The 25,455-nt window shown below is 51.0% G+C and overlaps 1 protein-coding gene across 1 annotated transcript in view; it reads right to left on the reverse strand.

Annotated features, from left to right (window-relative positions):
* The window catches only part of STK10 (serine/threonine kinase 10), a 116,621-nt gene that overhangs the window by 90,878 nt on the left and 288 nt on the right, over positions 1 to 25,455 (reverse strand). The window contains exon 2 of the mRNA XM_032851803.1: positions 2,811 to 2,975. Within this exon, the coding sequence (XP_032707694.1) occupies positions 2,811 to 2,975 (165 nt within the window). The remainder of the gene's footprint in view (positions 1 to 2,810; positions 2,976 to 25,455) is intronic.

Raw genomic sequence — 25,455 nt, forward strand, 5'->3', positions numbered from 1 at the left:
CATCGGGCTCCCTGCTCAATAGGGATCCTGCTTCTCCCTCTTCCCTCTGCTCCCTCTGCTTGTGCTCACTCTCTGTCAAACAAATAAATAAAAGTATTTCATAAATAAATAAATAAGACATAAGTAAAAAGAGTTAAAGGTAAAGTCGTAAGTATGGGGTCAATTCTTTTTAAAAAACCTGTTGGGGGGGCGCCTGGGTGGCTCAGTGGGTTAAGCTTCTGCCTTCAGCTCAGGTCATAATCTCAGGGCTCTGGGATCAAGCCCCACATCAGGCTCTCTGCTGAGCTCTCTGCTCCGCACCCCCCCGCCTGCCTCTCTGCCTACTTGTGATCTCTACCAAATGAATAAATAAATAATCTTTTAAAAAATTAAAAAATAAAACTTAAAAACCTGAGGGTATGAGTATGTTTGTGTATATATATTTTTTAAAAGCTTAGAAAAATATTTTTTAGGTATGGTTATCTCTGGTACAAAAATTTGAATGGTTTTAATCTTCTTTTTCTGTATACTCTCATTTTTCTCTGGTAACTATATATATAATATTTGTTTAATTTTTAAAAGAGAAAGCTTTTAAAAAGCAGCTCAGTGAATCAGGACAGAGGAAACACGTAGGCACAGGTGTGACCACAAGCTAGAGGGCGTGTCCTCTCTGTGCCTGGGTCTCCATCCTGCTCAGCACCCCCTGAGACACCTAGAGACTGTAGATGAGGAAGGGTTTGGAATCTGCAGCTGGCTGTCTGGGGATGGTTTTAAACCCCCGGTGACATCCAGGAGGCGCCCCAAGGAGACACTCAGAGAGGCAAAGGAAAGTTGGCTTCTATCCAGGACTGGAAGGGGAGGCAGAGTCCATGGACAGACCACTGGGCGGGCTGGAGCGGGGGTCACATTCTCACCGCCCTCAGACAGTGGCTTCCTTCAGCTCCGTCAAATGAGAGGGATCAACTCTGATGGGAGTTTCTAAACTCTCCTTTGGTTTTCTTTTCTTTTCTTTCTTTCTTTCTTTTTTTTTTTTTTTTTTTTAAAGATTTTTTATTTATTTATTGGTCAGAGAGAGCAGGAGCACAGAAAGCTGCAGGCAGAACATGCAGAGTGAGAAGCAGGTTCCCCGCTGGGCAAGGAGCTCGATGTGGGACTCGATCCCAGGACTCTGGGATCATGACCTGAGCCGAAGGTAGATGCCCAACCAACTGAGCCACCCAGGCATCCCTCCTTTGGTTTTCTTAAACAGCAGGATTCTTTTCACAAATGAAACAACTCAGTTTTCCCCATCAAGCATCAGTGGCTTCTTCCTAAAAATCAGGCATCCTGTGCAAACAGAAATAAGTAAATAAAACCTGGGATAAATAAATAATAAACAAATAAATAAAACAAACCTGGGATAAATAAATAATAATAAATAAATAAGCCCCCGCCCCTTTTTTTTTAAGATTTTATTTATTTACTTGACAGACAGAGACACAGCGAGAGCAAGAACACAAGCAGAGGGAGTGGGAGAGGGAGAAGCAGGCTCCCCGCTGAGCAGGCAGCCCGATGTAGGGCTCGATCCCAGCACCCTGGAATCATGACCTGAGCTGAAGGCAGACACTTAACCTACTGAGCCACCCAGGTGCCCCCTCCCCTTATTTTAAAATTACAAAGCACCACTTGTCACCTCCTAACTTCCAATTAATTTCCTAAAATGTAACTAAAGCATAGTCACGCTCTCTCTGAACTTCATGAACTACCATGATAGGCAGTCGAGCTTCCAACACCCCCCTGCTGACTACCCAGTCATAAGTAACCTGGTCGCTGTGTGCAGCACCACGGACCTGGACCGGCTCTCCCAGCTGCCACACCCCTGCAGACACCCAGGCCTGCTGCCCCTCGGATCCCTTTGTAAAACACCTACACGTGCTTCTGAAGCATGTGCAAAATGCCTACATGTGCAACTGTATCCACAATTCACTCGACACTTGTCCTGCACAGTGATTCTGTGACAAATGTTGCGCTGAACTTTGGGGACACAGATATGTTGCTTTACCTAGAAAACACTTGCTGAAAAGGAGTCCGAAGAAACACCTGTGTTCTAGAAGTCTAGGTTTTATAAACTGAGAGGCATTCACACCAGACAAGGGTCCACGGGACAGGTATTGTGTGGGGCGGGTGTGCCCGGGGCAGACCCGAGAGCACTGCAGGATTACCCTAGAGAAGCTTGGGGTGATCCTGGGTTTGGAAGGTGGGGCTCAAAGCTGCACTGTGCACATCACACTCAGGCTGCTGATGGAAAACAGGGGCTGTTAAGGGACCCCCCTTCCTTAGCACCACCACTGAAAAGAATCCCCACGCAGCACCCACAGCTAATAACAATGCCACTGTTACAAATAATAAAAGAGCCAATAGTCACCGAACTCTTACACCTGCAAGGTACACTTCTAAACACTGACCATGAATTAAGTTCTTTAATCCCTGTAATAACCATATGAGCTAGGTACCATTATTACCCCCATCTTACAGTTGAAAAACTGAGGCAAAGAGGTTAAGAACTTGCCTAGGGCTCTCTAACTTGTAAGGGCCAGAGTTGGGATTTGAGGCCTGGCAGCAGAACTTTAGAATTCTTTCCTGCTCTAAACCAGTGTCCCCACTCCCCCCAAAAGTGGGGAGACTCTGCAGGAAGGGAAGGAGGGGGGGACCTCCAGCCCCTCTGCTTCACCTTCTTCTCATCCCAGACCTTGCCCTCAAAGCAGACACAGAAAGAACGAAGGGCCTCTGAACCAGGCTAGCTTGGCCTACCACGCCACAGGGACCCAGAAGGGATAGCAGGTGGCCCTTACCCACAGCTTCCCATCGTAGTAGTAGGCTCCCAGGAGCTTGACAATGTAGGGGTGGTCACAGGTGGCCAGGATGTCGATCTCCACGGTGTAGTCCTCCAGCTCCTCCTCACTCTTGGTCTCAATTACCTTGGCAGCAGCCAAAGCACCTGTCTCCTTGTTCTTGGCCTGCAAAGTGGAGACAGAGAAGGTCAATGAGGCCTGCACGGCAAGAAACCAAACCCGGGAAGCCATCCTAGAGAGGCCCGTGGAGTGTGTCCACAGAGGCTAGGGGTCCACACGGTGGGGGACTATGGGGACTGTGAGGTCAGAGCAGGAGATCCGCTGCTCTTGACAATGGCCAGTGCGGCTTATTTTGTCAGTGCAGAGGGCATGCAGGAGAGACGATGTTCGGCATTTAGTAATCATGTTTTTTTTTATTTTTTTAAGGTTTTATTTATTTGACAGAGACGGGAGAGCCCAAGCAGGGGGAGCAGCAGTCAGAGGGAGAGGGATAAGCAGGGAGCCCGATGTGGGGCTCAATCCCAGGACCCTAAGCTCATGACCTGAACCCAAGGCAGACTCTTAACTGACTGAGCCACCCAGGCACCCCAATTATATTTTTTAAAGTACAACATACCCATCCTGTGGCATAAGTAAAAATACAAGAATGGCATAGCTCTACAAATACCAACATGGAAAGACTGTTGAGTTGCTCAGTAAGAGATCCCAGTCACTGAACAATAAAGTGATAGGACACCCTCTTTTTTTTTTTTTTTTTTAAAGATTTTATTTATTTGACAGAGAGAAAGAGAGAGCACAAGCAGGGGGAGCAGGAGAAGGAGAAGCAGGCTCCCTGCTGAGCAGGAAGCCCATCACAGGACTTGATCCCAGGACCTTGGCATCACAACCTCAGCCAAAGGCAGACGCTTAACCAACTGAGCCACCCAAGCACCCTAAAAACGGTCAGTTTTATGTTATGCATATTTTACCACACTCTTAAGAACTGAGAACTAGGGAGAAATAACCACATGCAAGCAACTCCAGCCACGAGGAACCGGTGTCCAGGAAAAGGGAGCAGAGCCCACGTGCGCTCAGGAGGCCCCATGAGCCCCAAGGGCTGCAGCTGGGAGCACTCCACGCTGCGTTGCATGAGGGAGCACACTTTCCTACGACACGGGCCCTGAAAGCCAGCCATTCGTCTGGAGCCTCTGACTCACCATCTGTGGGAGAGCACGGAGGACCAAGCTGCTCTGGACTCTGTGAGCAGCCCGGTCACTCTCCACTGTGCGACCTTCCTGGGGACAGCATCAGATGCCGCTGGCCTCAGAGAACAACTCTGCAACCTGAGGCACCACAAATGGTGATATCCCAGCTGCTCCCACACGCCTAGCACCCCGTGAAAGACAATGGGACTTTACATCGCCTCCCATGACACCACGGCACCCAGCACCTCAGTGTCCCCACTCTACAGGTTCAGAGGCCGGACATGGCTGGAGCTGGGGTTGTGGCACTGGACTTTGAATCTGATTCCTCTCATTTCTAAGACTCTGTACACTTTCCACTATTACACTATCATCTCCAGAACTCAGAAGCTTCTAAGACCAGTGCCAACAGACACCTACAGGCGCTCCCAGGCCAGCCCTGCACAGGGCACCCTCCGGGCACTGACCGAGCTGGGGTGCCTGGGTGGCTCAGTCAGTCAAGCCAAGACACAGCACCCTTGCTCCTGGCCTCAAGGTCCCATTGGAGACCCACCCCTCGACTGCCAGTGACTGGACAGCATGCTCTTCGGGGGAGGGGAACTGAGAGGGGGTGTCGATCCTCATCAGAGAAACTTCCGGAAGGGAGTGATGCCAGCGGGCCTTTTTTTTTTTTTTTAACTCATTTGTAAATGTATTCTCAGTTGAAGTAACTGTTTCTGTTAACTGAGCTACAAAGTCCCCAGGCCCCCACGCAGTGACAACAATGGTCTCCCACTGATCAAGGTCACAGGACTACAGTTCAGCACGGGCTAACTCACTTATCTCCTTAACCACCGGGCGGTGCCGGTGCTGTGACTGTCTCAGGCGCAGATGAGGAGATGGAAGCAGCATCCCCAGCAACTTGGGAGACAGGGCTGGTCTGGACCCTTGCTGCCAGGTCTGCACTCTTTGGCAGGCCCACCCGTCCCCCACATGGTCCCTTCCACATGAGGCCTGGGGTGCGGGGGAGGTAATTTCACATGGGACCATTCCCTGGAGTCAGTCCAGGTCCTGGAACTCACCTGCTCACCCGCCCTACCAGAGTAGAGTGGGGGCCTCTCCCCTAAACTTGGTTTTAAAGGCTTGTTGAAAACACCTGAGGAATTCATGAATTCAGCCATTGGGTGCTTGTGCTCTCGTGTTCTCTCTCTCTCTCTCACCTGATTGTGTACCTGCCCTTTCATTTCCGGTAATGCTGATTTTTGAGTGTCCCTAAGAAGGCCATCAAAGTACCCTTACACATTGCACAACACGCGTGCTCCATCCCTCTAAACGCAGAAGAGGGAAGGCCTGCTCGGCTCCTGGACCGAGAAGAAGGTGGAGAGCTCAGCGGGATGGCCAGAGCTGGGGCCGGGTGAGCACGGTGACTACCTTGACCATGCTCTCCTGAGTCCCAGCCAGAGCAGCACAGGAGAGAGCTGAGCTGGGCATGAGCCACCTCCACCCCCAATCATTCACCTTTCACTCCTGAAAGGCGGTAAAAAGAGGCTGCATGTCACCTCTTCCTGGGTTTCCTCAAAACAGTATTTTCTCCCCCGGAAGTGGGGGAGGCCCAGGCAGGGACTGTTTCCCATGAGTGCACAAGACCTTGCCCGTCCCCTGAAAGGTGGCAATGAGCACAGGGCCGGGCCCCCAGCTGGGCGCCAGTGTCAACACCAAGGGACACCCACTGCCCTGCACCTCGCTCAGATTACAGAGAACAGAGCCTGCCAGAAAGGGGTTAGTTGGCAGCAGTCATGGTGCCTAAAGTGACTTGGCCAAAATTAAATTCCTTAAAAGCCTGGTTGAGGCAGCAGCAAGCTGCTTACCCCAATGTCAGAAAACGTAATAAGGTTGATGATAAACACAGCTAACATTGCCTGAGCACTCACTGGGTGCCAGGACGGCCCTTAAATGGAATTTCTCACTTCATCCTCCATCTAGCCCTTCGAGATAAGGATTAGTATTCCCTACTTACAGATGAGAAAACTGAGATTTTGAGAGGCACCATGATAGGCCTCAGGTCTCACAGCAAGTAAGGGGGAAAAGCAGATTCAAATGCAAGCCCGTCTTGCTCAGAGAGCCTAAATCCCAAATCTCTTCCCAACCAGTCCCTCTCGATGAGCACCCTGCTCCATCTCCCGTTGCTAAAGTAAATGAAGACCACAACCAACAACGTGCTTGGCAGCTACTGGGTACTAAAAGTACCAAAATTTAATCCACCCATAAGCCATTAAGGCAGGTGTTAGCCATCATGCCCATTTCCCAGATTAGCAGATGAAGACTCAAAGGGGTATCAGGACCCACCCAAGATTGTGAGCTGTGGTGGTGGTCTAACCACTACACTACACTACACTCTTCACTACACTAGACTCCCAGGAATCAACTTCTCCACGCCCCACCCCTTCATCCATTCAACCATTATATACTGAGCTCATGTTACAGGGCAGACACTTTTCTAGTGAATGAGGCAGCACTGGTGGTAGGAATCACTGCCCTCCTATGACATAATTCACCCTTCCTGATTTTTCTTCAGTGGAGCTAATCCACCGACCTTCCCAGTCCCCAAAATGCAATGGAGCAGAGTCCACTTTCAACTCTAGAAGTGGGTGGGTGACTCGTCCTGGTCCATCAGAACAAGATTGTGACCACATTAGCCAATGAGATGCAAGCTCACAACAGTAGCGGAGGTGGCTGAGGCTGCCCCAAACCCCGTTTCGTGCCCGCCTCCAACACTGAGACAGCAGGACTGGAGCTTCAGGGACATGTGCTTGCAAGCAGAGCTTGAAAACAAAACTAGCCGAAACAACAAGGGCTAGAGAGGGCACAAGAGGACGCAGTTTGATCCCCAGGATTATTTTTTACACCAAGGAGGTACTTTTAAGAGCCTCGTTTTACATAGAAGAAAACTGATGCTCAGAGGGGTGAAGTTACTTGCTTGAGGACATACAGCAGGTAAATAATAGGGCCGGGAGTTGAATTCAGGTCCATGCGGCTTCAGCATCCACGTGCTGACCTCTTTGCCCAAGGTCAGATTCTGAAAAGGTTCTGCCTGGGCCTCAGTTTCCCTCGAATACAGTAGAAGGGTGAGGAAATGATGCCCAAACTCCCTCTGCAGTCAGATGTGAGGGCATCTTGGAGAGTGGGTGGGTCTTAGAAAGCTAGGGGTGGTCCAAGCGAATGGGGCACCTGTGGGAGTTGACAAGCAAGGAGTCACATAAAGAACAAGTGGCAGCCTGTGGCCTCTGACGTCCATCTCTCCCACTGGCGGAGGCAAGGCTGGGGTCCAGCAAAGGATGGAGGAGTCCCTGCCCAGCCTTCCACTGCTGACTGGCAGTGACTAACGCCTCAGCCCACTCCCTTGACAGCAGACACACAGTGGCCACTTGTGTTTACTGGCCTGGGCACCTCTATGGAACAATCTTCCCCCTTGTGAAGCTCTCGGGGCCCAGCCTGGAGGAGGTGGGGACAACTCTCCCAGCAGGGAGCCCTGCCCCACCCATGGGGCCCCGGGAAGTCCAGTCAGGGGCTGGGGCTTCCTAAAAGTCAACCGCAAAGCAGCAGCTGGTGGGGACCACCCCCAGGCCCATCCCTTTCCCTCCCGGCTGCAAGCTAATCACTGTGTGACTCCCTCCTCCTCCAGGGAAGAGCTGGTATCACAGAACTCAGAGATCAGAAAGAACATTAACCACCACTCCTACACCCCAACTGCCCTGTCTCCTTGCAGATGATGAAACAGTTCATACAAGTGAATGCAGTGACCAAGGTCCAATCTGGGGCAGCTGCCTTATCCCCCTTGCGGATTCACAACTCTCTTCCTTTGGCAGCGGCCTCTCTCTCTCAGTGCAAGGGGTTCATAAGAAGCTCAGCCCATCGGGTCCCAGTGCACAGCCCAGGCCCAGCCACTCACTGCCGGCCCTCTCAGCCATAGCTAGTGGTTCACACTTGCACAAGTGACCCAAGGCAGGCCAACAGGGTTATATCTGGGTAGTTCTGAGTTATTCTGGGGTTTTTTGGTGTTTTGCTTAAGTTATCAGGAAAGTGGCTTTTTTTCTTTCTTTGGGGTTGCTAAACAGGTAGAAAGAAAGGCTGGAGAGTCTTATAGCCTATGTGGCCAATCCTTCTGAGACCGTGACTGACGATGAGGTCCTGACAAAGGAAACAGGGCCCACAAGTAGAGATGGGCAGATAATGAGGTCTGTGGACTCCTGGAGCTAGCTGTTCCTGAAGACCGGGTCTGCCCTTAGACTTTTCAGTTACATGAGCCAATAAACTCCCTTCTGGACTTCTGTCATTTGCCACCAAAGAGTAAGTAAGTTTGTCATATCTGGGGGTATTCCAGGAGAGAACACGTATCCATGGAGGCACCTCACCACACAACACACGTGTAACAAAGGCCACCTTCAAAAGGGTCACCAAGACCTACCAACCGACGTTCACTGAGGCCGCTCAGAGGACCTAGCTGATAATCCAGGATACAAAGACCCAAGTAGAAAACATGGTTACTAATGGGCCACAAGCAACAGAAACCAGGGGATTCTTCAGCCAGAAGAGTTTTCCTCCAAAAACGTAGAGATGTATATTTATTAAATTACCAGGAACGAGGAATAATGGGAACATCTAGCGTGGGTGACAAAACAGGTGGTAAAATGGGTCTGCTCATTACTGACAAAAACAGACTCAATCCTCCAGAGACAAAAATTGGCAACAGGTTTTTAAAGCCTCTTCTCCCTCATCCCTAAGAATTTAAGGCCGGGAAATTATTCAAATAAAGACAACAAAAGAAGGGTACTAGGATCATGTTCATAGGAGTCCATAATGATGGCAAGAAAATGCAAATGACCTAAATGTTCAACAGTAAGACAATGGCTAACTCAGTGAGCTATTAAGCAACGCTTTAAAATGGTAAATAAGAAGACAATACAGTAATGAGAGAAAATAAGTAAGCCTTAATAGTCAACAAGGCAGGGTAATAAAAGTATAGCTAAGCTAGAACTTCAGGAACATTCTGGGCATCTACAAATAAGGAGGACCTGGAAACAGAGCATAAGGAATACAACTGGTTTATGAAAATTAATTTGACTCAGTGACATCTGACAATTATCCATAGGGGTCCCAGCAAGGACAGACTGGGAATGGTGCCCAGAAGTGACCCCTTTATCTTGACCTTGTCTTGAATATATCCAGGGATGGGCACCCTCGTCTGTCCAATATGGCAGTTACCGGTCACACGTGGATGCCACACTGAATAGAGCAGAAACAGTACGTTCCCATCACGGCAGAAAGTTCTAGCAGGCAGCTTTGCATATAAGGCTGCACCTGGCAGAAAATACCTTCTCCCAAAGATGAGGGGGCATCTAAAACTCACTCCCATGTTCCAGACCCAGCCTCAGAAACACATTGTTTCTTCTTCTAGGAAGAAACAAAGGTCTCAAGGGCCAAGAGTGGGTAGAAGCAGCTCAGGTGGTGATCAGTCGGGAGGTCTCCTAGCAACCTGGCTGGGCAGCAGGCGTGAGGGAAGGCTCCCAGCCGGCTTGTCAGATGAGCAGCCTGGGGGTGGGGGTCAGAGCCAAAGAATGGAGCAGACCAGGCAAAAGCTTTCTATTTTCCCCAGCCTCTAGATTCCGGATGTCCATGTCAAATACAGTTCAGGCCCCTGGAACTGAGGAGGGGCTTGGTCTGCGTCCCACAGTATACAGCTGTGGCATCCTTGCCCGAAAACATTTTCTCTTTGGACAGTGAGGTTTGTGACCCATCACAGGAAAGGCTTCGACTCTATTCCCACGGGAGGAAATCTGGCCCTGGAAGGTCACAGCAGGACCGGCCCCATGCAGGGGAAGGACCCAACGTAAATGCAAGCAGGGTATTCTGAGGGCAGCAGACATAGAGACAGGATAGGCAGCCAAAGTGGCCTCAGTTTCAGACACCGCTAATGCTCCTGGCTGGCAGGCACGAGTCCGTTGAGGAGTGGAGCTGTGCGCCACAGCCTAGCCTCCCAGAGGCTCAGGTCTCATGGGCCTCAGGAAGATGGCGGCCTCCCAAGGCCGCCTATGGTCTCTGGAGGGCAGATAAGCAGCACCTCACTTGTCTCCAGGATGGGTCCATGAGGTATGCAGAAGTACCACTATCTGCTCATATTAAGAGAAAATGAAGGCCACTGCCCCAGGTTACCCAGCCAGGAAGCGCTGTCAGGACTTGACGAGGGCCCAGCTTTTCCCTCAGAAGCCCCTGAAAGGAAATACCTCCAGGGGTTCCCACCCAGTTTCCAGGTGTGCCAGTCCTCCTTCCCCAGCTCTTCCCTCACGGCCTTCAAGCAGAAACCTTCGTTGGGCAAATGTCAACGGCTCCCTGCTGCCTGACACAAAGCATGGACACCCTGGCCTGGCACACAGCGCCCTGGTGACTTGGCCCATCTACTTTTCCAGGATCCCACTCCATCCCGTACACACCCCTTGCTGTGGCCAGTGCCCTTCTGCCTCCTACTTTCATGCCTTTCCTTTGGCTCTTTCCTCCACCTGGAGCACCTTCCCCATACTGTGCTTACCCCACAAAGTCTAACTCAACCACAGCCTATTCCCTGAAGCGCTCTCGGAACCCCAGCTCCCCAACTACTAATTCACACCTTACTAGGCCTTTCTCCACAGACCTCCTGGTGCCCCAGTCATCTGTGTTCAAAGATTCTCTAACTTGGTTTTGAGCTCTGAATGGTTAAGCCCATGTCTGATTCATTTTAGTCTACCCCACAGACCCTAACCTGGCCCGAAATAGCCAGTGGGTAGATGGGAACATGGGAGGGTGGGTGGATGGATGAACAGATGGGTGAATGGAAGGGAGTGAGGTATGGAAGGATGGGCGTGTGGAAGGATGGACAGATGGACACATGGGAGAGTGAGCAAGCAGGAGCATGAATGGGTAGATGGGAGAACAGATAGATAGGAGGGAGGAATCAAGTAATGAAAAATAGGCCTAAGCAGTAAACAATCATTAAGTCTTCTTTTTCCCCCAAAAGGCACTTGAGCCTACCTTGTTGTTGGCTTCCACGAATACCAGACTCTCTCTTTCCCTCAATAATGTAGCTGAGAAAGCTATTTCTACAGGAACCTAACCTACTGCATCTCACCCATGTCCCCATCTTTGTCCAAACTAGAAACGGGCATATTTCCACAAACTGATTTATGGAATGGAAACAGCACAGGACATAGGTTCAAATTCCAACTTCACTACTTACCAGCTAAGTGCCTTTTGGGAAGGCAAGAAACCACGCTGTCATTTTCTGACAGCCATGTGGACAATTCCAGAGACACGGAACAAAGTTTAGAAGCCACCGTGAGTTAATCGTGAGGGAAGAGCTGGGGAAGGAGGACTGGGAGGCGTGGAAACTGGGTGGGAGCCCCTGGAGTATTTCCTCTCAGGAGCTTCTGAGGGAAAAGCTGGGCCTGTGTCAAGTCCTGACAGCGCTTCCTAGCTGGGTGACCTGGGACAGTGGCCTTCATTTTCTCTTAGTCCTCGCTTAGGACTGTGTATTTTTGATTTTCAAAAGCCTAAAAGCACGTTTGCCTTGTTTACCAATATATCTGCTATTATTATGTTCAGGCAGAGTATACACTGGTTATTTTAAAATAATACATGGATGGATTGGTGTGCGTATCTGTGCGCAAACAGAAAGAAATGATGCCCTTCATGTAAGGACAGGAAAGAAAGTGACGAGAAGTCCATTTTCCTGTCAACATATTTATATTCCTGAATCTCTAGCTGGTCTCTGGTTTTGAATGCTGTCTCCTCTCTACCTCGGAGAAGCCAAAGCCTTTGACTGGGCAGGATATACACAGTTAATGAGTCCTGCCAAGTGCAGAGAAAGCACTTCCCTATCAATAATCGCTGGGCCAAGTTTCAGCTTGCAACAAATAAGACGGCCAAGTTTCAGAACAAGAGACACTTAAGGATGGCAAAGATTGCCAGGCACAAAGCAGAGAAGCGGCATGGCTTCCAAAGCCGGTCATTTAATACCTTCTCTCTCAGGGAAGTGAAGCCTGGCGAGCCATCCCGGCACAGCAGGGAAATGCTGATCCTCCAAATCCTTCTGGGCTAGCAAATAAAAAAACCAAGACCCAACAGGATTGGCCCCAAGAATACCAAGCCACGGCCTTGACCAAAAACCCAGGCAACCTGTCCAACTTGGCCAGGGATGTGGGAGCCTTCGGATTTCAGCTCTTCAAAAGTGATGGGGATCCAACCCCACCTACTGCTGATAAAGGAGAGGTGAGAAGGTGATAGAGGGCCACTGCTCCCACCTCTCCGGAGCTCCCTCTAGCTGGAGGAGGGCCCAGAGAGGAATGGGAGCTGAGTCACAGCAGGAGGGCAGCATGGGGTCAACAGCCTAGAGGAGGGAGAGAAGAAGGAAGAAGCTTCAGCCAGGGCCTCCTCTGCGACCCGCACCACCCACACACCGTACAAGGCTCACCTCACTCCATCCTGACCACAGCCTTGGGGAACATGTGCACTTACCAGCCCCACTTTCCAGGCGGTTCCAAACCTCAGAGGTGAAAACGGCTCTATGTTTTCAATCAACAGTACTTTCCGTGCTGTCTTTTATTATTTTACAAGCAACACACACTCATGAAAGAGAGTCTTCAAGATATATTACAAAGAAGACAAAGCACCCATAATCCCTTGAGTGGACCTAGAAGGTATTCTGCTAAGTGACAGGAGGGAAACAGGAAGACAAATACCCTATAATTTCACTTAAATGTGGAATCTAAAAAACAAACAAATGAACAAACAAACAAACAAACAGAGTCTTAAATACCAAGAGCTGGTGGTTGCCAGAGGCAGGAGGAATGTGAAATAAAGGGGATTATGAAGTACAAACTTCGGGTGCCTGGGGTCTCAGTCAGTTAAAAGTCTGCCTTCGGCTCAGGTCATGATCCCAGGGTCCTGGGATCGAGTCCCACATCAGGCTCCTTGCTCCTGGGGATTCTCCTTCTCTCTCTCCCTCTGCCTGCCCCTCCTCCCTGCTTATGTTCTCCCCTTCTCTCTGTCAAATAAATAAATAAAATCTTTAAAAAGAAAAAAAGGTACAGACGTCCAGTTATCAAATACATAAGTCATGAAGATAAAAATACACTAGAGGGAACATGGTCAGTAATACCATAATAACTTTTGGTGACGGATGGTGACCACACCTATCGCCGTGAGGGAGGAGTATCTCACAGGATTACTGAATCACTGCGTGGTACACCTGAGGCATTTTGGAGCACTTCCTGTGTGCCATGGCGGGGCTGTACCCGCCTTCACACTTCCCAGCTGTGTGACCCCAGGGGACTTACGTTGTCTCTGTCCCTCCCTCTCTACCTTCATCCAATAAAGATGTTGGTAGTTGCTGCCTCCCAGGCTGCGGGGAGCGTTCAGTGAGTTAAGGTGTGAAAGATGCTTAAAACCAAGCAGGCCGTAGTGAGCTCCCCAGAAACATGTGCTCAGTGTTCTCTCGCTCGCCACAAGTACCTGATTCCCAACTTCATAAAAGTGGGATTAAACTGCACACACCCATCAGGCGTTTCACTGCACAGTAAGTACCCTTCTGCGCTGTCGCCAATGACTGTCATAGCATTTAACTAGAGGTCACAAACAGCCCTTTGGATCACAGAACACTCTTCCACGGCAATGCCTCCCAGAGCTACGCGCTGTTCCACTGATCCCCATCTTGCAGAAGAGGAAACTGAGGCAACATCACCTGCCCCGAGTCATACAGTAGAGAAAACGGGCGAGCCGGGTCTTGTGAGGGGAAGGCGCCACCAGGTGCGGAGCCTCAGAGGCGGGGCTCCAGCGGGGGGCATGGGGTGCTCCTCGGGTCTTCTGAGGAGGGCTGTGCTGGCCACAGCAGAGGCTCAGCGCACAGCTGGCTCTGGTTCTGGGATGCAGGCACCCGTCTCCCCTCCTTGGTCAACAGGAGCACCAGGAGGTTTCCTGTCACCTCAGAGTGGGGGTGGGGTGGAGGGCACTTGAGGAAGAAGGAGGCTTGAAAATGAGCTGGGCCCAGGACACACAAAAAAGGTAGAAGGACTCTCAAGGCCAACCAGGGAAGCTGGCCAGCTCTGATGGGGTCATTGCCTCAGGGTGACAAAGCCAGCTTTGATGGTGGCAACAGCCTCTGAGGCCAAGAATTGGGCCTGGGCTTCCAGACAAAACAGGCTGGAGCTTTCCAGGAAGGAGGGCAAAGGCAGGCGCGCCCTTCAGGGTACAAATGCTGCTCTCCCACCGACCACAGTGGCCTCAGCCACCCCCGGCTGACTGGCCACGGGCAGGCACAGAACGGAGACCGTGAACTTGGAGCCTCTTTATCACTGAATCATGTTCATCATCATAACATGGCGAGAGAGAAATATGCTCCAGGCTCACCCCCAGGGACCCATCACACCAACTTCTATGCAAGTAGTGGCCTCCAGCATGACAAACATGGGGGGCGCCAACCAGGGGCCTCCAGGAACTCTGCATGCCCACCCTCAGGAAGCCAGTCTGGTCCATCACCAGAAAGAATCATCAGCATGATGACAGCCACCAACCCTGTTCCCTCCGTTATGAGCACTATAGGAAGGTCTGGCCATGACTCAATCTTCCCAAGTTGTCTCAGGGAAGCACTGTTATGATCCTTCATGTTACTGCTCAAGATACTGAGGCTCACAGAGGTGAGGTGACTTTCCCAAGGTCACACAGCAAGTAGGCAGGGAGACTAGGAGAAAGCTCGGCACTGATAACCTTGCCTAAGCTCATAATCACAGTGCTGGGCCTGCCCACAGAGGAAGGAAAGTGGGGCTGGCATCTACTCATTCGTTGTTCACTCCTTCAGCAGAAATTAACTAAGCATCTACCATGAGCATTTACTATGTTACCCATAAACATAGGACCTTACATCTTTCAGAGAGGAAAGAAAATAAACGAGTAGACACACAAAAGAAACCTAGTCTGTGACCAGAGCTCTGAAAGAAATCAGCACAGAGCTATCACCTTGGTCAGGGAGGGGTGGTTAGGGCAGCCCTCTCTGAGAGGGGACATGTGAATTGAGATCCAGAGGATGAGCAGGAGCCCTGGCTGTGCAGAGCAGTAGGAAGAGTGGGAGGCAGAGAGAACAGCTAGCACAAAGGTCCTGAGATAGAAAAGTCCTCTCAGTGGCCCCATTCTCCCACCCTCCATACAGAGGCTATCTAGAGTTAACTCTTCAGTTACCAGCATGTGGTTAAACCTCTTGAGTCTCAGGGCCTGAATTCTGGCTCTGGTATTGCCTGTTAATAAGAAAACAAAACAAGCAAGCTATGGGGAAAGGAAGAAAAAAAATGTAGCGAAGGGGAAAGTAGAGAGAAAGGGGAGGATGGAAAAAAGTGAGTGAAGAGGAGGGTGAGTGCAGTGGAGGGAGGGAGAAGGGACGGGAAGAAAGGGGAAGGGAGGAGGAAGCACCCCAAGCCTTAGGATGCTGTGGCATAAGCCAGGCCACACCCCCCAGAGCTCCAGCAGGAGGCCAGGAGCACCCAGCTTCCCCACCGAGACACTCACCCACTTCCCCTGCCACTTCCTCTGTAAGCCGGAGCCCTGCCTACACCCGTCACCACTTCCTCTGTGTGAGAGGTTCCTGCCACCATCTCGGGGGCTCAGACCCAGCTGAGGCTGAGGCAGTCCTAGGAAGAAGGGCGTAGAAACACCAAGGCCACAGGGACACACCACTCTGAAGGGACCTGCGTCCTCTCCTCACCCTCTTTGTCTTTCCCTCCATACTGTACAAGAGAAAAGGCACAAACTCCTAGCCAGAGACTTCTAGGGTCAAGTGCCAGCCTTGCCATGGAAAAGCTGTGTGAGCCTACGCAAATCAACCAGTGTGCCTCTCTGGGCCTGTTTCATCGGGTGTGGAGTGAGGATGCTAGCATCTGCCTTTCAGGGGGCTAGCAGAAGCATAAATGATGAACACATAAGAGCAACTTAACGCTCATTTTGCTCACCTTGGAACCCACAGTGCCTGACACACAGTAGGTGCTCAGTTAATCACTCTAATGGCTAACGCTTATTTTGGCTTTTCCAAGGTCCTGAGCCAAGTGGTTTCCATGGGTTGTTTCACCTTCCAATCCCCCTATGATGTGGTCCCATTCCCAGTGCCACTTTGCAGCTAAAGACACAGGGGCATGCTTAAGTACTTTTCTCAGGATCCCACAACCCACAAGAGATAGAGAGACAGACTTTGACTCCAGAAACTCATCCAAGTTCCCGTGCCATCTCTGATCCCTGGCAAATAGGAGTTTTCCTTCCCTTCTCACCCTCTCTGCTTTCTTGCCTCCTCCTCACGACCATCCCTCTAAAGACCATCTCTCTAGAATCTTCCCTGCCTCCCACCCACGTACAAAAATCTTGTTCTTGGGTTGGTTGCCTTCCATCAGTTACTTCCTCTCCCTCGGCTTTGATGGGGGCCTGACCACAGCTCTGGCCTTCCCTCCTACCCCAACCTGCTGTTGTCACTGGGGTGGGCCATGCTGTCCCACCCTTCACTCATCAGTGGCCATCCTGGCCTTGGGCAGCCAGGAAACCTGGCTCTGGAATTCCCTCACTCCCCCACTCTGGTGACCCTCCAAAAAGAGCTCCCCGCACAAGGCCGACCTGGTCAGGCCCTGGGGACTCAGGGCAAGCAGGACATTAGCTGAGCTCAAAACCATCACAACCAAATTCCTTGGCTTGGCATTCAAGGTCTTCTTGACTTGGCCCCAAACAGTATTCTTGATCTGACGCTGCCCTGGCCAGCCCCTCCAGCCACGCCCAGCTCCCAAGTCCACTGACCACCGGACTCGAGGAGGCAACAGATATGTACAGAAGGGGCCAGGAGGAGGGCCCAAGGTGGGGGCGAGCAGCAGAGGCTAGATTTGCACAGGGCAGCACAGAGGCCACAGGTCATCTGGGGCACCTGAAACAGTCTAGTCCACACTGAGACGTGCCATAAACACAAAACACAAACCCATTTCAAAGACTTAGTATGGAATAAGAATATTAAATATCTCTTCCAGGGCGCCTGGCCAGCACTATCAGTAGAGCGTGCAACTCCAGATCTCGGGGTTGTGAGTTCAAGCCGCACGTTGGTTGTAGAGATTACTTAAACATAAAAATTTTTTTAAAAATCTATTTTTTTATTCTATATTGATTATTATATGCTGCACATGATACTTTGGATATATTAGGTTAAATAAACTATTAAACAGGTGGCCAAAAGACACATGAAAACATGCTCGTCATCACTCATCATCAGGGAAATGCAAATCAAAACCACAAAGAGATACCACCTCACACCGGTCAGAATGTCCTGCATGAAATACACCAGAATCAACAAGTATTGGTGAGGACACGGCGCGCACTGCTGGTGAGAATGTAAATCAGTGCGGCCCACTGTGGAGAAGAGTATGGAGGTCCCTCAAGCAATTACAAACAGAGATAGCAGGGCGCCTGAGTGGCTCAGTCGGTTAAGTGTCCAACTCTTGATTTCGGCTCAGGTCATGACCTCAGGGTTCAGAGATGGAGCCCCATGATGGGCTTCGTGCTCAACAGGGAGTCCACTTGAGATTCTCTCCCTCTCCCTCTGCCCTGTCCCCCCACCCCCAACCCTGCACACACTCTCTCTAAATAAATAAAAAAATCTTAAAAAAAAAAAAAATCGAGAAAAATAGTGATACCACACAACCCAGTATTTCCAATACTAGGTATTTACCCAAAGAAAGCAAAAACACTCATTCAAAAAGACCTCTGCTCCCCTATGTCTACCACAGCGTTATTCACAACAGCCCAGATACCAGGAAGCAATTCACGGGTCCGCTAATCGATGAACAGATAAAGACGCGGTGTTATGTATTACTATTAGCCATAAAAAAGACTGAGATCTTGCCACGTGAGACAACATGGATGGGCCTCATGGGTATCATGCTAGGTGAAGTCAGTCTGAGAAGGACAAATGCCATGTGATTTCATTTATATGTGGAATCCAGAAAACAAAACAACCAACCAACCAAAAACAGACTCTTAAATACAGAGAATACACTGGTGGTAGCCAGAGGGAAGGGGGGCTTTTATGTGAAAAAGGAGTTCATAATGCTAGCCAGATCTTCAGATTTGGTTCAGCCACCGTGGGAAGCGACACAAATCAGTCCACAGGCTGTCCCAGCCTCCCAGGCCACTGACTGGCAACCTCAGGCCTCACTACATGGCCTCCCTCCCGGGCCAGGCTTCTCTCCAGCTTGCTGAACCCCAGCTGCCTGCCTGGTGGCAGCCTTCCCCTTTCCCCACAAGCCCTGCCTGTGTGCTGCTACAGCTCACTCAATCCAGCAGAACCCTCTCCTCCTCCCCACACCCTGTGCACCCCACAGCAGAGGAGGATGCTGGCCACATGGACCTCCCAGGAGCCACATGCTGTGCCCTTCATGTGGGGTGAGCGCTAGTCTCAGCCGCCACCCTACACACGAGGCAACAGACTTCGAGACCAGCCACTTGCCTGAGCTCGCACAGCTGCAAAGTGGGACAGCCAGGATTGGGACCCTGGTCCATCTGGCGGCAAGGCCTGAGTCTTTTACCGTACACTCAGGGACTTGTCACATAGCCACGAATTAATCCTCTCTGCCCAACTGAATCAAGCCAGTTCGCTTACAAGAGGCAAGAGTGCTGAGCGGGAACAAGTCTGCCCCCCACGGGACATGTGGCGATGCCCGGAGACATTTTCCGCTGGCACAGCTGGGGGGAGAGGGGGAGGTACCAGCACTGGCGATATTTCTAATGACTAGAAGCTAAGGATACTGCTAACATCGCGTCATGTGTGGGTCAGCACCCCCTCCACAAAGAATTCCCACCCAAATGTCAACAGTACCAAGGTGGGGAAGCCCCGGTGTGAGACAAGCTACCTTCACCAGCTGGACCCCAACACCAGACCTTTACTGTTCAGCTGCCTGTACATGCCCACCTATGTCCCTCCTTTTTCCTGAGGCTCTTCCTTCCAGCTGATCTCTTCACTCCAGCAAAAGACACGGTGGACACGGCATCCTGTGATGGGAACCGAAACCGCCCCTCAAGCAATGACGACAGCCAGCACAATGAACCCCCGATCAGCTGGAGCTGACCCCCTGATTCATGCCTGTGCAGGCGGACCACAGAGGGGCCATGCAGTGACGGACAGTTAACCTTCCCCTCGTTCGAATATGAAAATGTCCGCCCAAGGAGGAGCACAGCGTCCGGAACATCACATACCATGTCTGTATAGGCGTTTTTCCTTAAGGTGCGTGCACGACCCTATGCCCGCCTCTACGTACAGTGACAAGGTTCCCTTTCTAAATATTCATCCTAACCCTCCACGAAAGGAACCCATTCACTCTCTCGCCCAGGAACTCTCAGCTGTGGAAGGTAATCCCATGATGTCCTTACTTGCTCCAAGTTTCCCTTGTGTGACAAGTTCACCTGGTGTTGTCTTTATCTGTGACTCACCAAAATGCAAACTCACACTGGTTTGGTCTCACTATAAACATTATTTCTTTTCTTTTTTTTTTTTTTGAAGATTTTAGCTCCATCCTAGGACCCCAGGATCATGCCCCAAGCCGAAGGCAGCTGCTTAACCGGCTGAGCCTCCTAAGCACCCCTATAAACACTATTTCTTCCTTGTGCCCAGGGAAGCAGCAGTAAGCAGCCAGGACCTTCTCTTTTTGATACCACAAGCATCAACAATAACAAAGTATCTTCCTTTCTTGCCCACTTCCTGAGTGGGGATCAGATGCTAAAGGGATGGTACTTCCTCGGCTCCTTTAGCCCTCCTCGCCCCCGGATTATCCTGTCCTTTTAAAGATAAGAGCCTGAAGCTCAAGAGTGCAAAGTCCCCAGCTCTGCTTGAAACCCAGATCCTCCTGGGCCCCAAATTCCTTCCCTTAACCACCCCATCCTATTGCCCTGACCAGCAGCTGAAACCGGGAGTGACCATGCACGGCTGTTTTCTGCAGGGTGTGGGGCGGGCAGCCCCGGGAGTGTCCCCTGGTCTGGGTAACCTTGGGAGGCCAGGGTACCCCGCATGCAAGTGAGGGCTGGGGATCTGCTTAGTTGTTGAGCTCCCGTCGCCAGGGCCTGCTCTGGAGCCCGCTAGAAACAGTCCTAGTATTAAATCAGCTGCTGAAGTGGACCCTCTGAGATCGGCAACACCCCAGGAAGCTCGGGCCACTGGAGTTTAGGACCAAGCCAGGAACCCACTCACAATAGCACGGACTTCTATTTTAAAACACCAGGCTGAGCGGAAATAAGGTTACTGCCTGGGGGCAGATCTCCTTCCGGAGGAGGAGGGGAGGCGCAGAGGCCCAGCCCTGGGCAGCCCCAGAGGAAGCAGAAACCCAGGCCTTAGAACTATGGGCAGGAGAGGAGGTGAAAGCAGGGCCCGGGCCCAGAGGAGCGGAAGGCCTGACAGCTGGCTCCCACCTCACTGGACCTCTGCTTTGTCCAAACCAGCGGTATCTAACTGGCACTTGAAGGGTGAAGGTTAACAATGGGTCTCTGGGCTGGAGGGCACCTGAGGCCCCCAAGGAGGGCAGACCCACCCAGGGCCCAGAGGACTTGCTGATTGGCCCTCGGCCAGAGCAAGGAGCGAAAGGGAGACCCTACCAACTTCTCTCGATTGCTTTTAAAAATCCCCACCCTCGGAAAGGCAAAGCCTTCCGTCCTTCTGTAGGAATTCAGTAATTCCCTTCTGAGCGTCGTGCCTAAAACAGGATTTAAAACACAAGAAGAACTTCACTAGCAGACCTGCTCATCAATGCACAGCTGTGCTCTAAGGTTCACTTTGGAGACGCCAATGTTGTCCCAACACCACTGACACATCACGAAACAATTTCATCCAAGCACTGAATTCCTGTCGGCTTGGGTGCAGTTTTGTGGACCAGAAACACTAGATGAACACAGAACACTGCGCCCAGCTGAACAGAGCGGCAAAGAAGTACCCACGATGCACAGGCACGCCCCTCCAACATCTGTCAGGGCCACGTCTGGGGTCCCACTTAGTGCCTGACTTCAGATAACCCTCCTCCCACCGACGCTTCCCCTGCAGCCACGGGTCCTGCCCCCAAGGCCACAGCAGCCAGACATTCTCATCCTACAGTGCTGGATTTTGTGATATGCTTGTATTTCTTACCTATAAACTTGTGTACAACTGCATCCCCGATTTTTTCAGGTTCCTATCTTTTTTTTTTTTTTTTAGTGGGCTCCTGCTGCAGTTTTTCAATGCTCTACCCTTAGCACCGTGTCTTATAAGACGGTGATTCTTACGGATTTTGTTTATCATCAAGGTCTTTTGGGGAAGGCATTATTTATATTACGGCTGAACTGACTGCATTATGTAAAATGCTTAGTACAGTGCCTGGCACATAAATCATAAGCATTTAATCAACTGTGACTTGTTGGGGGAAAAAAGTTAGGGGCACCTGAGTGGCTTAGTCAGTTACGCTTCCAACTCGGTTTCGGCTTGGGTCGTGGTCTTAGGTGGCAGGACGGAGTCCCGTGTGGGGCTCCGAGCTCAGCGCACAGTCGGCTGGAGATCCTCTATCTCCCTCTCCCCCGTCCCTTCCTCCCACCCACAGACTGTCTCTAATAAATTTTTTTTAAGTTAAATATCCAATAAGATTAAAACCAAGGCAGCACTGAGCCATCCCAGAAGGTATGCAGGAAGCATTTAGAATAACACCAAAAGACATTTCAGGAATGAAAGATGGTATAAAACACTGTAGGTATGTGAGATAACAACCCTGCATTAAAACATTTTTTTCACCATAAAAAAACGATTAAGTCTGTAAGGAAATATAACAACATGTCAAGAGCAATTGATGGGACTTAGGGTGATGTTTTTCCCTTTACCTAAAAAAAAAATTTTCTTTGTTTACTCCCAATTTTGCAAGATCATACACCTCTTAACAGCTTAAAGGTAACATGAGATCAAAACCAAAGTAATTTTCAAGAAGCGGAAAAATGGGGCACCTGGCTGGCTCAGTCCGTGAGGCAGGTGACTCCTGGTCTCAGGATTGTGAGTTCAAACCCCATGCTGGGTGTAGAGATTACTTAAAAATAAAATCTTTAAAAAGGAGAGGAAAAAAAAAGGCAGAAAAATCATCTCAGCCTGCTAACCCAACTCTTGATGTCTGCTCACTGTGTGCTCAGCACGTGAGTGCCTGCCCTGATGCTCTAACAGAAAGCCCGTCCTGCTCAGAGGCAGCTTTGTTCCACTCAACAGGACATCAAACCCTCCTCCCCTTTCTACCTTGTCTTCAGAATAAAGAGGACTTTTAAGAAGCATTCTGAAATGATATAGGACAAGAATTTTGAAACCACATGTATATATTGTAACATTTGCTTTGTATCAAGTCATGAGCTAGAAATGATTTTCTTCTGAAATCAATTTGCAGGGCATAAGGATTAGGTGAGAATGACCTTAACGCCGCCCACAATGAACCCTATCTTCCTCTTTGTCTCCTGAGGCCAACAGTTCACTGGCTCATCAGGGCGAAGAGGAGAAAGGGGACTCCGAACTTGAGGCTGCTAATGTTTCAACTCTGAGCTTCTGCAAGACCTTCATCAGGAAATCTGCAGAGCCCTGTCCTAACAAGCGCGTGACAAACGGAGATTTCTAAGGCTGTGTACACCAGGGAAGTCCTCGGGAAGGACTTCCCCATGCTGGCTGCCAGGAGAAAAGAGTGAAGAGATGGTGCTGGCCATCACCCCTCCAGTTCACAGCCAGCCAGCTGCCCAGGCACTGTGTCAACATTTTACGGTCCCAGCCATAAAACCTAGATGGAACTCTGGGCCTTGCTGCCTCGGTGGCCATGCCAAGGAACAGTGAAGTGGAAAGGAGTTAGGGTCACCGACAAGAGTCTTTAGTAAAGCACTACCTTATTCAACTTGAACTTCAAGAGGCTGAGCAAGCAGCTCTTCAGAGGAGGACGCATGGGTGACAGGGATCTTCAATACACGGTGGGTCTTCCATCGTGGGTAACTAAGGAAACGGTTAATCTGAAGCTCAGAGCCTTAGGTTCTAGTCCCTTCCCTGGGGGCCCCAGTATCCTCACATATAACATGAGGTTGGGTTGGATGAGCGGGTCACACCCCAAGGCCAGGAAGGTGATGTGATATGTTGTCCGGGTGTATCAGCCATCACACACAGCTCTCTTGCTCTAGCTCTCCCTTGTCTTAATTATGAGAAAATCACAGGTTCCGAGGTGATCAGGGGGAGCTGTGGTGCAGCCAACGCACAGCATTGGAAACTAGATTCTCTTAAAAAGGGTCCCCTTGGCCTGGACAACCAGGGGACAAAATAACTTGTGAATCAGATGCACTCCTCTGTATGAGACCTCCAGAATACCAGAGGAGTTTTACAGGGCTAAGGCAGGCGGAAATGACAAGCGAAACTGACAAGGGGAAATCTTACCAGCATAAAAGTAAAGTTCTGCATTTAGGCTTAAAAGAAAACAAGGGGCGCCTCAGTGGCTCGGTGTTTTCAGTGACCAACTCTTGGTTTCAGCTCAAGTCATAATCTTAGGTCCCAAGATTCAGCCCTGTTTGGGCTCTGGGCTCAGCACAGTCTCTTTGAGATTCTCTCCCTTCCCCTCTGCCAGCTCCCTTTACCGTGACCATCCCCCCTTTCACCTCACACCAATGCTCCCATGCTTGCTCTCTCACTCTCTAAACAAAAGCAAATGAAATGAAGGAAGGAAGGAAGGAAGGGAGGGAGGGAGGGAGGGAGGGGATGAACCATATGGAGCCAGGATACACTGAAAGAGGACAAGACTGCCAGTGAAAGCCAGCCCCTATCGGAGAAAAAGTATCAGTGCGAGACAACAATATGCCCTAAGAACACCAGCTGAACCTTCTGGAGAAAGGAAGATGTAGTAAGCTGACCAAGGGTCCAGCTGCCCTTATGATGGTCAGGGCACATCTGGAAGGGCAGGGTGTGTCTGGAGAAGGCAAGATGCCACGCTGGGAAGGGTAGAGAAATTACTCCTCAGACACCTGCTGAGCCCTCAAGAAGAGAAGGGCGGCCAATCAAGGCAGCCCAAAAGGCACAGGTGTGAGCGATTACAGAGCCCCCCGCTTCTCCAACCCCAGGACCTCTGCTCCAGTGAGCATTCCAACCTGTAACAGGAAATGTGGGCTCAGAAGGGAGATGGTAAGGCAACAAACAGGCACCGCAGGGGTCTGGGGGACCTCAAAACTGCCTACAGGAGCAGTACTTCTCTAAAGTTGCTGTGCTTAGACTCTCCGGAGCATCTTGTTAAGACACAGACTCTCACTCAGCAGGGCTGGGGTAGGACCAGCCATTCCGCATTCCTAATGAGCTCCCAGGTGATGCTAATGCCGCTCCTCCAGGGACTACAACTCCCTAACTAGGTTCTAGACCACTTTCAAGGTGGAGAGCAAGTCCTGACCACGTGGGCCTAGAGACACCCCCCCCCCACCCCGCCGAGGTCCAGCCTCCTAAAACGGCAATCCTGGGGTCACAGTGGTGGACAAGCTACCGGAGCCCCAAGGAGAGTGGGCCGGTGTCTCAGGAGCGAAGGTCCCTCCTGGATTTACACAGCAGCTCAACATGGGGGATTCTCTCAGTAAAGGTTCCCCGGGGCGGGAGCGGGGGGGCGGGGGGGGGGGAAGATCAGGGAAAGGGTGGAGTCAAGCCCTCTGTGTTTGCGTCCCGAACACCATTCAGCAACTCAGCATTGGTTCACAGGAGCAGCAACCAGACAATGACCCGCTGCAAACGCGTCTAGAATTAATCAGCTCTGCCCCACCCATGCCTCCACAAAAGCTTTCTGCCCCCTTATTCCTCCAGGGAAAGGTGACTGAACACTGGAAAGCTCCCCAGCTGTGACTCACACACACACACAATCAAATCCGATCCCCGCAGGGCAATATTCACAGGGCCCTGATCTCCCCCTTCCTCCCGCCCAGCCCAAGCCCACCTTCCCAAGCCTAACCCCTCACTCTCGAGCCACCCGTTTTCCTGGCTCTGGCTCATTTTCAGGTGTGTCCCCAACTCCACCGATCCCAACCCTTCCAGACTCGGCGAGTTTCTCTGTCTCCACTCCTTTGCATTCTCACAGCATCTGTGCGGCCTGTCTTAAAAGTATGCCTAGAATCAGTTTTCCGGCGGCTGCGTCTTCTCGGACGCCAAGGTCCTATAAGCGCCCCCTTTGTCTCCCCCTGCGGCGCCGAGTGCGGTGCCGGAGGTACAGGAAGTACTCAGGAACCGAGCTGGGGCAGCGGCCGTGCCCAGAGGGGGCGCCCACCACGCAGGGACCAGCCGGGCTGAGTGAGGGTCCCCAGGGCGGAGCGCGGGACCCCGAGTTCAAGACCGGCAGCCCCTCTGCGTCCTCCCGAGCCGGGGCCAGGGCTGAACCCGGCCGGCGTCCCTTCCTTCCGGAGCCGCT

Source organism: Lontra canadensis, unplaced genomic scaffold (assembly GCF_010015895.1).
Source record: "Lontra canadensis isolate GAN:19392208 unplaced genomic scaffold, GSC_riverotter_1.0 scaffold5, whole genome shotgun sequence".
NCBI classification, from domain to species: Eukaryota; Metazoa; Chordata; class Mammalia; order Carnivora; family Mustelidae; genus Lontra; species Lontra canadensis.